This window comes from Chelon labrosus, assembly GCF_963514085.1.
Source record: "Chelon labrosus genome assembly, chromosome: 10".
Lineage (NCBI taxonomy): Eukaryota > Metazoa > Chordata > Actinopteri > Mugiliformes > Mugilidae > Chelon > Chelon labrosus.
Window position 1 is genome coordinate 2,121,044 of NC_140360.1, and position 12,640 is coordinate 2,133,683.

Below are 12,640 nucleotides of genomic sequence, written 5' to 3' on the forward strand. Positions count from 1 at the left end.
CCATCACTTCCTGGTTGAACCCGTTAGCCTTGTTACCTAAGGCAGCTTCTCAGGAGTGGGCGTGGCCTGTTGACATCAGTTGAGGAGGAGGAGGAGGAGGAGGAGGTAGACAAGAAAGGCAGCACTAGAGGAGGGAGGAGGGAGGAGGAAGAGTGGGGGCGGGGGGCTCCTACATGCAACGGGCCGGGGCAGCTTTCAGCGACCTCATTGTTTTGTAATTGTCCCGGCGGCCGGCCCTCCGTCCTCTCTGGAGTTAAAGCGGTGAGACGAGGCCGAGCGTGGGGACAGACGCTCTCTCACAGGAAGTGATTTACATGGATGTGGACTGAACTGACGCCAGGTGGAGTTAAGTTTGAAATGAAAGTGTCAGGAGGAGGCATGGAGTAGAAAAACACACTTAAAGCCACATGACATGGGTGAGTACCTGAGGGGCTCATATCTCTTCTTCTGTGTTTCCGTTGCGTTTCTATAACACTGACCTATATGTGCTGCTTGGCCAAGTCTGGAGCCGGCCACTCACTCAGAGCTGCTTTCATAAGGCATGTTATGAAATAGTCACAGAGAGTTGTCCTTGTTCCCAAAGAAAACTAAAGTCTCTCCTCACTTCATGTTTTTGTTGATAAATCTTCATCAGGACAATAAACAACTTTAAAACCATTTATATCTATGAACACTTTGAATTAATCCACGTTTAAGTAACTAACAGGAAACTCTTCATCCTTAAGTGAACCCTCAAAGATTTTAAACTTTTATTCATAAAAATGGTTTCATAATCACATTATATATATATTTACATAACAGGCCTGCTCTGGTGTTCAGAGTTGGTTTAAAGATGTTGATTCAACTGGGTTTCATTTTGTCGTTCTATTAAACTGTCTTGTCTTATACCGGCACATGTTCCTATTGTTTTGGCGACTGCCTTCACTGTCAGTTTAACAGCACCACACACCACAAGCTAATGGTTGCTCTTCCTAGCTGCCTAGCTATTTGTAGCTCTTCATAACTAACAGTAGCTTTTACTAGCTCCCTAGCCTCCGAGCTAATAATAACTCTTCCTAACTTCCCAGCTAACAGTAGCTCTTCCTAGCTTATTAGCTAATAGTAGCTCTTCCTAGCTTCCCAGCTAACAGTAGCTCTTCCTAGCTTATTAGCTAATAGTAGCTCTTCCTAGTGTCCTAGCCTCCCAAATAAAAGTCACTTTCTAGCTAATTGTAGCTCTTCCTAGCTAATAGTAACTCTTACTGCCTTCCTAGCCTCCCAGCTAATAGTAGCGCTTCCTAACTTCTTAGCTAATACTACCTCTCCCTAGCCTCCCAGCTAATAGCAGTGCTTCCTAGCTTCTTAGCTAATAGTAGCTCTTCCTAGCCTCCCAGCTAATGGTAGCTCTTCCTAGCTTCTTAGCTAATAGTAGCTCTTCCTAGCCTCCCAGCTAATAGTACCTCTTCCTAATTTTTTAGCTAATACTAGCTCTTCCTAGCCTCCCAGCTAATAGTTGCGCTTCCTAACGTCTTAGCTAATAGTAGCTCTTCCTAGCCTCCCAGCTAATAGGAGCTCTTCCTAACTTCTTACCTAATAGTAGCTCTTCCTAGCCTCCCAGCTAATAGTAGCTCTTCCTAGCCTCCCAGCTAATAGGAGCTCTTCCTAACTTCTTAGCTAATAGTAGCTCTTCCTAGCCTCCCAGCTAATTGTACCTCTTCCTAATTGTTTAGCTAATACTAGCTCTTCCTAGCCTTCCAGCTAATACTAGCACTTCTTAACTTCTTATCTAATGGTAGCTCTTCCTCACATCTTAGTTAATGGTAGCTCTTCCTAGCTTCTTAGCTAATAGTAGCTCCTCCTAGCCTCCCAGTTAATTTAATTAGAACAGTCATACAGAAGGATTTAAAGCAGGTCTGTCATATTAATTATATTCACCAGTGTACCTAATGTTTTGGCCAGTGATTACAAAACCAAAATGTGGAAGCAGCTTGTACAAACTGAAAGTGTTTATGGAAATAAATGGATTTAAAGTTTATTCTTGTTTTCCTTCAGCTTTGAAGAGAGAAACAGCAAAAGATTAAAAATCTGTTTTATTTGAGTCAACGACCTTTAGACACTTTCATCAGAGGGACCTTGACACGTTCTGTGGATTCCTCTGCAGACGTCAGGGTTCAGATCTCTCTCTCTCTCTCTCTCTCTCTCTCTCTCTCCGTCTGTCGGTCGTGTTTAACTTCCGTTCATGCTCTGTTGTTCCTGAGTGTCAAATGTGGGCGGGGTTTTTTTTTTTTTTTTTGCTGTTTTTGGGTAAAACGGGGGGAGGAGTAAAGGAAGGAGGAGTGATCGGCCGTTGGAGTCCCCCCCTCTTGGTGGGGGCCCGGCTCCAGCGTGAAGGGTTATGTAAGTTTTCAGCTGCTGGCCCTCCCCCCTCCTCCCTCCTCCCTCCTGCCTCACATTCACTCTGTTATTGAGCAGGAAGCAGCGCTCGGAGCCGCTAGTGGTTCAGAGTCAGTCAGTGGATCAGAGAGTCTAGAACCAGGCTGAGAGGAGGACACATTCACCTCCTCCTCCTCCTCTTCCTCCTCACGTCTCTTGTCATTTAAACTAAACTAACTCCTGATCCTGAAAGAGGAGGCGATTTTAATCATGCTGCTCCTGGACGAGTCCGAGTCCTTCACAGGTAGGCGACACCTTCAGCCTTTTATCGTCCTGTTTTGACGAATGCATGGACCTCTGACCTCTGACCTCTGAGGGGGAACTGGGTTGAAAGTTTAGCGTCAAAAAACTAGAAATAAACGACGAGTTGCAGAAGATTCTTTGTTGTTTTTGCAGCAGCAGCAGAAGTTATTTAAGGTGGTTGTGTAACAGCAGATCCAGACGTCTCTGTCCTTCTCTCTAGTTCATCTTCACCTCATCTCTTGTTCCTTCTCTTCCTCCTTTCTCTTCTTGTTTTTTTATTTTTTATTTTCTAACCCCCTGCTTCCATCTCTCTCTCTCTCTATCAGCCGCTCTCGGTTTTTGCCGCCCTCCCATTGGCTGTTTCTAGGGTTACCTAAAACCAATGCCGCCGCGTGATTGGTGGACGCGGGTCAGGATGTGGGCCACGCTGGAAAAGTGTGGAGCGTGTGGAGGCAGAAAAATATGGTTCATCAGACCAGTGGGTTAGGGGGGTACACGGGGGTCCTGCAGATAAAACGTCTCTGAACATGTTTATTTACATGATGGTTTAAATAAACATGTTAAAAATATAAAAAGTTGAGTTTATTTAACAGATGAACTTTTACATTTTGCATGTTCTTCTGGTCATTTTAGTTTTTTGGTCTGACTTTAATCTTAATTTGTTTGCACCAAACTCAGATTTTCTGATAAGAGTCGTTCTTCATTTGAAATATCTGACATCGATTTACAGAATCCCGTGATAGTTTTTAGTTTTCTCCTGCGTCTCGCTGCACAGATTAGTCGTCATGTGATGGAGATCCTTCAGACCTGACGGCTGATTGGATTTAAAGAGTAAAACATGAAGCATCAAGTGTTTCTGTTGCATTTTTCATCATGACTGTAAAGCAAATATGTCATTTAACAAACAAGCTACAAGTTCTTCTGTTTAAGAGTCTGTTCAGCTGCTGACTTTGAGTCTTAATCTTAATTTATGATTGTTTGGAGCCTCTTTAGACAAACGCTGGCATTTGTGTCCAGGCTTAGACCAGAAAATAAACGCTGAGTCAGTCGCAAGTTGAGAAGAGCGACCCAGTTTGGTCCTAAAAGGTCACCTCGTTGGTTTATCGTCGGTACTGTGGACGTAGCGGACGTCAAAGAAAAGAAGGAGATGTTTAGTTTGGTTTATCCTCCTGATTGTTTATCGGCTCATCAAACATGTCCCATTTCCTGCATCCTCTCGTTAGAAATCTTACGGGGCGACGAGATTAGTCCAAAGAACTGTGAGAGCAGCGTCAGGACGATGGAAGAGATGGAGGAGACACCACAGACCTCTGGAACCAACGAGAACGTTTAGATTTAGTTTGTTTAGAAACTGAAATGAACTGATATCAGATTCAAGATTTCTTTATTGTCAATTTCCCAATACGTTCACAGCATATAGACAAATCGTTCCTCTCTCTTAAATAAGAATAAAGATGAAAACGGTTATAAAATAAGCATTCTGGATGTAGAAAGATATAGGAAATAACTAGAACTCCTGTGTACAACAGTACAATCAAGTTTAATCGATATGTGTCGGCATCGTTCTGTCCTTACGCCGCTAAAACTCTGGTCTGGATGCAACTTGGAGCTGAGCCACTTATGTTGGAGTTAAAGTTGATAAATGAGGATCAACGGTTGGTTTTCGTGAACCCAGAGATGACGTCTGATGGTTCACAGGAGGTCGAACTGAGAGAGGACTTTCTGTGCTTTTACGTTTGTAGGGAGGGGATGCAGTATGGAAGTCATTAAGGATCTGATCTGAAGGAAGAAGCTGTGTCACTGTTGCTCTGCTGTGAAACCACGTCTCCTTTATTCAGACATAAATCAGGTCTAAATGCTCCTAATCGTTGGGATCGTTCTGGGTGTTTGGCTCGACGCTGCAGGTCTGACGGTGATAAAGGCTGAAAGAACACGGTGTTCCCCCTCACGCCCATCGTGTATGTGGGTTCCTGTGAGTACAGTCTGTCCACCAGTGATGAGTTAGAGGAGAAAAAATAATAAAAAACCAGCCTTTCAGCTTTCAGCAGCTCCTCTGTGCTACAATAAAAACCAGAGGGAGGGAGCTGCAGCTGTGTTGAGCCTCGGCACGCCGGCCGGGAACAGCTCGTCCTGTTCAGCGCCGGCGTCCAGGCCAAACACCGGGACCACGTGGAGCTTTCGTAACACATTGGCCGCATGGCTCCAATTTCACTAATGCCGTCTTTGTTGAAACATCTTTTGATCCGTGGGCTTCCTCCCGTCGGATCGTGTTGTGGATTTCTTTCAATTAGTGTAACATTTCTCCCCCTTTATTCTCAGTAAGAGCAGCTTTCCTCTCTGGCTTGGTTGGTTTTTATTCCTCTGTCGCTCTTATAAGCTCCTGTTGTTTTTGTTTTTCTTCTTGCACACTCTTCTTTTCTCCCTCTATGCTCTGTACGATGTTAGAATCAGTTATTAATCGATTACAGTCGGCAAGAAAATCAAAGCTTCAGTATAAAACTAGACGCATGTTTCTCTGTCTGTCTCAACCTCTTATCTCTGAGCAGAAAGGTTTTATGAGTAACTTGCATAAAAAACATCTAAATGCCTCCAAGTTGACCCTTTGGTTTGGCTTCTGATTGGTCACTCCAACCATGGCGACCGTTGCTTCCAATGAGACAAACTTCCCTGGAGGGGTTTGTTATTCCTTCCCCTACAAACTGAAAGTAAACATTGACACGTCCCTTGAGATGTTTTGTGGAGGACAGTTGTTCTGGAGTCTCTCCGTTGAGAACTGATGGTGCTCCTGCAGAGATCTGAGGGCCAATCAGGAGTTGAGTTAGTTTACTGCTAAAAGTCTCTGATTGGTTGGAGGTCTGTTCAGTTGATGCAGAGCTTATTTTCTTATTTCTCTGTATCTACAATCATGTGCTGCTGGTTTCTGGTCAGATGCTCGGGTCGGAAAAAAACTCTGGTTTGGCTTCAGGGGACAGAATCACACGTCGTAAACGCCAATAAACACGTCGTTAACACGAGAACAACCAAAGGATTTCGCATTTTAAATGAAATAATAAAATAAAAAGAAAATGTCTTGGAAGAAACTTATTACGTCTCCTGTACAATCTGCCTGAAACACCCAAGAATAGAAAATAAAAAGAAACACAGATGGACTGGAACGTCCAATTCATGGACTCGAGTGCTAATATGAATGAAAACAGAATCAACTAATACTCAATACTTTCATGGAGACGATATTTACTGCAGGACTCTTATAGTATATTGTTTTTACTAGCTAATAACAGCTCTTCCTAGCCTCCCAGCTAATAGTGGTGTTCCTAGACTCCTAGCTTATAATAGCTATACCTAGCATCCTAGATGATGATAGTTATTCCTAGCCTCACAGCTAATAGTAGGCCTTTGTAGCCTCCTCGCTAATGGTAGCTTTTCCTGTCCTTGTAGCTAATAGCAGCTCTTCTTAGCCTCCAAGCTAATAATAGCTCCCCCTAGCCTTCTAGCTAATAGCAGCTCTTCCTAGCCTCCAAGCTAATAATAGCACCCCCTAGCCTTCCAGCTAATAATAGCTCTAATTAGGATCCTAGCTAAAAGTAGGTCTTTCTGGCCTCCTGGCTAATAGCTCTTTCTAAGCTCCTAGCTGATAGTAGCTATACCTAGCATCCTAGCTAATAGTAGGTCTTCCTAACCTCCAAGCTAATGGTAGCACTTCCTAGCTTCCTAGCTAACAGTAGCACTTCCTAGCCTCCTAGCTAACAGTAGCACTTCCTAGCCTCCTAGCTAATAATAGCTCTCCCTAGCCTCCTAGCTAACAGTAGCTCTTCCTAGCCTCCTAGCTAATAATAGCTCTCCCTAGCCTCCCAGCTAACAGTAGCTCTTTCTAAGCTCCTAGCTGATAGTAGCTATTCCTAGCATCCTAGCTAATAGTAGCTCTTCCTAGCCTTCCAGCTAATGCTAGCTCTTTGTGTCGCCCTCTTTTAAATGAAGACTAAAAACTGCTGCCACCTGCTGGCAGGAAGTTTTCCTGTCACATCATCAGCTGTAGTCTCTGTGGTGCGTTCAACTTTTGAGTCCAGACTCAGGTCATTGTGTTGGGGAACAGTTTGATTTCACTGATTCCTTCTTTTGTTGTGTTGTAAATCTAGATTAAATCTAAGACAGACTTAAATTACATTTCAAAATCACACTTTTTACGTTTTAATTCTACTCTCTCACCAACCTCAGGCCGGTAACTGTTATTCTGATTATTCATATTAGTCAGAAAAAGTACAGTTTGACTAATTTAAATGGTATGTTATAGTTTATTTCACTACTGACCTCAAGGAAAGACAAGTGAGTGTGTGTTATGTCATGACACACATTTGTCAGAGCGGTTTCTCAGAGGTTGTTCTGGAGCTGAAAGAACACGCTGAGTCCTGAACGCTGCCAGCGAGGCTTACGTAACCGGCTCTAGTGTGACCAGCGCTCTGATAACAGGTAGCACCATCCAGACATGTGTGTCCTCGCTCTTCATCCTCCTCCTCCTCCTCCTCCTCCTCCTCCTCCTCCTCTTCACCAGCACTGACACACTGGCCTACAAACAGTCTGTTCCTCCCTCGCCTCACCCATCTCTCTCTCTCTCTCTCTCTCTCTCTCTCTCTCTCTCTCTCTCTCTCTCTCTCTCTCTCTCTCTCTCTCTCTCTCTCTCTCTCTGTCATTCTCTCTCTACCGTATAAAACCAAACAGGTTATAAAAACAAATTAATAAAAAGATCACAATGTCCCCACAATGTCAGCATTTCATTTAAAATTGGGCCACCCCCCCACGCGCACACACTGCCAGCGGTAGGGTTTCATAACTCACCTGCCTCGCTCTAATAAAGCAGCTTTAATAACTCAGAGTGCTTACATAACAGAGGTGTGTTCATCGTTTGGAGAATTTATTTATTTTTTTCTCACGCAGCTCCCAGAAAATCTTCACTGCCTCCACATCTGAAGATTAACTTGGCATTTGTAGCTCCTCCCAACCTATCAGTTAACAGAAGCTCCTCGTAGCCTCCCAGCTAACAGTAGCTCCCCCTAGCCTCCCAGCTAGCAGTAGCTCCCCCTAGCCTCCCAGCTAACAGTAGCTCCCCCTAGCCTCCCAGCTAACAGTACCTCTTCCTAGCCTCTTGGCTAGCAGTAGCTCCTCCTATCCTCCCACCTAACAATAGCGCCGCCTAACCTCCCTGCTAGCAGTAACTCCTCCTAACCTCCCTGCTAGAAGTACCTTTTCCTAGCCTCCCAGCCAATAGTGGCTCCTTCTAACCTCCCAGCTAACAGTAGCTCCACCTAGCCTCCCAGCTAACAGTAGCTCCTCCTAACCTCCCAGCTAACAGTAGCTCCTCCCAGCCTCCCAGCTAACAGTACCTCTTTCTTGCCTCCTAGCTAGCAGTAGCTCTCCTTAGCTCTACATCTGGTCTTCCTTTCTGGCACTCAGTATTAGTTTCTTATATCTGAGAAAGCTGTTAATTCAACTGTGTTTACATTGTGGAGGCTGTTCCTATTATTTTGACCACCCAAGTTTAACAACGCCACCAAACTCCATCCTCTATAATGATAATCTAGGTGAATCACCACCTTTCTGACTCTGTCATGGAGGAGGATTAAGACTAGAATGCATTGACTTGTGTACCTAACGATGTGGCCAGAATGAAGATTTTCCAACTCTTTGTTTACTTCAAATCATTCGTAAAAGCTCCATAAAAGTGAGAGAGCATAGTAGCAGTCACTGAACAGACGTCAGATGTGATTATTTGTGCGTCGTCTAAACGTCACTGGTCGTCCGCCGGCTCCTGTGAGTGCGTTGGTTGTGACGTGGTGCGTTTGTGTGCTCAGGATGTGAGGTTCTTGTGCTGGTTGTGTAACAGCCCGAGGCAGCGGTTACATAAGCGTCCCTTCTCGTTCGACCGGCCTCGGCGGCGGTGGCCTGTCTGTTAGGAAGCAACTTTCTCCTCTGAGTGAGAGAGAGAGAGAGAGAGAGGAAGCTGGAGATGAAACAGGGTCACAGTCGTCTGGACCTCCAGGTGGAAGTAAAGTCCTGGACTCAACCTACTGACCCCGTTAACGCGTTCACACTTGACTCGTCTCTTTTGACCTCTTTACACTCAAACACCTAGTTGAAGCTGCTGGTTACTGCCAGATTAAATCAGGTTTCCTGTTTTCAAACTGGAGGCTGTGCAGGCACTCAGCATACTATACATAATCTACATGATGTTTACAAGAGAAATGAAATGATTGAATATTAACAAAAAGGGGCTGCTACAAAAAATGTATGTAACAGAAGTGTCCAGATTGATTGAGTCTAATTAGGAAAGTTATTTTTTATTATATTCCATCATTAATTAGCAAATGTAGTGACTTTTATTTCAGCCTAATGGATTAGAACCCACCCTCTGCTAAAGGTTGTTTCCACTTAAAACATGCCACTAGCGTCACAGATAGCCTCGCCATTAGCATCGTCATTAAGCTTGCCATTTGAACCAGTACTAGTAATGCAAATGGGAAAGCTAGGACGCTAGGAAGAGCATTTATTAGCTAGGAAGCTAGGAAGAGCATTTATTAGCTAGGAAGCTAGAAGAGCATTTATTAGCTAGGAAGCTGGAAGAGCATTTATTAGCTAGGAAGCTAGGAAGAGCATTTATTAGCTAGGAAGCTAGAAGAGCATTTATTAGCTAGGAAGCTAGAAGAGCATTTATTAGCTAGGAAGCTAGAAGAGCATTTATTAGCTAGGAAGCTAGAAGAGCATTTATTAGCTAGGAGGAGGCTAGGAAGAGTATTAATAAATGCTCTTAGCTAGGAAGCTAGGAAGAGCATTTATTAGCTAGGAGGCTAGGAAGAGCATTTATTAGCTACGAGGCTAGAAGAGCATTTATTAGCTTGGAGGCTATCAGGGCAACTATTAGCTAGGAGGCTAGAAAGCTAGAAAACCACAGAGTTTGTGTAAATTACTTCCCATTAGCCTGGAAGCCAGACCAACTTCTCCTGTCCACTAATTCTTTGTGTCAGACGGTTGTTCTGGAGTCTCTCTGTTGGGAACTGATTCAGCTGCAGCATAGATCTGATGGGCCAATCAGATCATTTGGGGGCGGGGCTTAATGTGGTGATGAACAGAAGAGTAGCAGTAGTCATGCATGTCATCTGAGACACGTCTAGTTGAGTACTTTCCCTCTTGAAGTGACAACAAAAAACTCCAAACCTCAAGTCAGACGGCAACCATGAGTTTGTTGCCGATGGCGTCGCATTCTTTAGAGGCGCGTGTTGTTTAGTTTACGTGAACAGTCTCAAAGCTGGAGGGAGTCGTCCAAGCCAACAAATGAATGGCTCAGAAAATGTGATGCTTTACTGAGTGGTGATGATTCAGCTAATTAAAAATAGATATAGTATAGATATAGTAGCGCATGTTCAAACGAGAACTATTAGGAGAGTTTAAACAATTACTCACTGCAGTAGTTTTTGTTTTCTTAAGAAGAATTAGGTGATAATCTGTTTTAACGAGCGCTACTTAATGAACAGCTGAATCATCACCGCTGCCCTCACACTCAAAAGTCAGACGTTACACAATTCCCATATTTAATCTGTTTTTCCAAAACACGTTAGATAATGGAAATGTTCATAGAAATATTTATTTCTTAGTAAAAGGAGGGGCGGTGGGGGGGGATTATTTGTCTCATTGGAAATGCGTCTCTTGGATTCTATGAATTAGTTAGATTTCTGGTCCAACTCCTGGAATCTCCTCCATGTGTCGGTGTTGAATAACCCGACAGTTTGTTTCTCGGCTGCTGTTCGTAGTAAACATCTGTCGTCATCTGTAATCCTCCTCCTCCTCCTCAGTTTCACGTGATCAGATTATTTCGGTCTGGGAAGAGGCAGAAGGATCTGATGTCAACTACCTAAGACTTTATATTTCCTCTGGACGTTTGTATTTGTCTGAATTCATGATTTATAGATGTAAATAAATCTGCAATCATCAAGTATGCGGCTAAAAGTTGTGTTTAGGCTTCGGCTCATTGTTTCTTCACAAATTCTGTCAAAAGTTTAAAAGAAATCTGTTTTCCGTTTCAAATCTTGATTCAAAGATCTGACATCGATTCCTAAAACTCTTTTTTAATAAATATCTTTTATTTCCTTCTTCCTCTTGTTAGAAATCAAAAGCAAACACACAAGACTGCAGAGATACCACAAATCTCTGGAACAAACAACATTAGTTCCATGAGAAACTCTTTCATAACTAAGAAAAACAGTTTCATAACTGAAACACCAACTCTAAATAAATCTAATTGGCTCAGGAAATTAGCGGTGCCACCGTGACATTGATCTCTTCTGTTTCTTTCTACGAAAAAAAGCAAACCACAGATTACAGTCTGAGCCGTCAGTCAGCTGTTCTCATCACTTTGTATCGCCGCAGTTTTACTAGAACCAAGACGATCCGGTTTGACTCGGTCCTTTGAGGGTTTAAAGAGAAACTGAATTCAAAGAACGACCGACTTGTGACGTGTCCTCATGTGTCCCGGACCAAACAGTTGAACTTGAATGCACTTCAAAGGATGATTAAGAAGCTAGGAAGAACTACTATTAGCAATTAGCAGGGTGCTAGGAAGCTAGGAGGAGCTACTATTAGCGGGGTGCTAGGAAGCTAGGAGGAGCTACTATTAGTGGGTAGCTAGGAAGCTAGGAGGAGCTTCTATTAGCGGGATGCTAGAAAAGCTAGGAGGAGCTTCTATTAGCGGGGTGCTAGGAAGCTAGGAGGAGCTACTATTAGCGGGATGCTAGGAAACTAGGAGGAGCTTCTATTAGCGGGATGCTAGGAAGCTAGGAGGAGCTTCTATTAGCGGGGTGCTAGGAAGCTAGGAGGAGCTTCTATTAGCGGGGTGCTAGGAAGCTAGGAGGAGCTACTATTAGTGGGTAGCTAGGAAGCTAGGAGGAGCTTCTATTAGCGGGATGTTAGAAAGCTAGGAGGAGCTACTATTAGTGGGTAGCTATGATGCTAGGAGGAGCTACTATTATCTGGGAGACTAGGAAGAGCTACTCCTAGCTGAAATGCTAGGACGCTAGAAAGAGCAACTATTCGCAGGGCGCTATGAAGCTAGGAGGAAAGTTCTACTATTAGCGTGGAGGCTAGGAAGCTAGAAACACAAAGATTTTGTGTAAATGACTTAGCGACACGACTTCCCCTGCCCGCTAATTTTTTCTGCAGTAAAGTTGGAGTCTCTACTTTTGAGAATTGATTCTGCTCCGGCAACGATTTGCTGGGCCAATCACATCGTTTGGGGGCGGGGCTTTGTGTGGTGATGGACAGAAGACTAACAGCAGTCATAGACGTCATCTGAGCAACATAAAGTTGAGTTAGTTACAACAAATGGCCGATGTTTGAGAAGCAGACAGTTTATAGGTCACTACCTTGTTAAAGTTGTTGTAAAAGATTCTGACAGGATTTATTTATTATTCTCTGGTCTTGTTAGATCTATTGTCTGAGTACTTTCTCTCTTGAAGTGACAACAAAAACCTCCAAACCTCGAGTCAGACGCCAACCATGAGTTTGTTGCCGATGGCGTCGCATTCTTTAGAGGCGCGTGTTGTTTAGTTTAGGTGAACAGTCTCAAAGCTGGAGGGAGTCGTCCAAGCCAACAAATGAATGGCTCAGAAAATGTGCTGCTTTACTGAGTGGTGATGATTCAGCTGTTCATCAAGAGGCTTCATCACATGTTTGTTTGTGACGATAGAGGCTTGTAGAGCTCGGTCGTATTTCACCTGAGAAGAGTCTGAGAATGAGTCAAAGAGGTTTTCCTGGATCCTCAGCGGGGCGTCGCTTATGTAACTGTGCAGGAGTGTTGTATAACCTCTCAGGTCATAATGTGGGGAAGCTCTCCCAGAGGTCAGAATCTGAATAGGCTGTGACTGTATCTGAGTGTGAGAGCCACTTCACCGTATCAGCTTCCAGACGGCTTTATGAAACACAAACTCACATCTGCTCTCAA

At 43.8% G+C, this 12,640-nt stretch overlaps 1 protein-coding gene across 2 annotated transcripts in view; it reads left to right on the top strand.

Annotated features, from left to right (window-relative positions):
• Positions 1-229: 229 nt before the first annotated feature.
• The window catches only part of LOC311494586 (helicase ARIP4-like), a 32,416-nt gene continuing 20,005 nt past the window's right edge, over positions 230-12,640 (top strand). Inside the window, exon 1 of one of the 2 annotated variants that reach the window (XM_084553695.1) lies at positions 230-416. In XM_084553695.1, the coding sequence (XP_084409821.1) occupies positions 413-416 (4 nt within the window). In that variant the 5' untranslated portion in view covers positions 230-412. Of the gene's footprint in view, positions 417-2,461; positions 2,657-12,640 lie in introns of those variants that run through there. The other variant, XM_084553694.1, reaches the window with a different exon arrangement.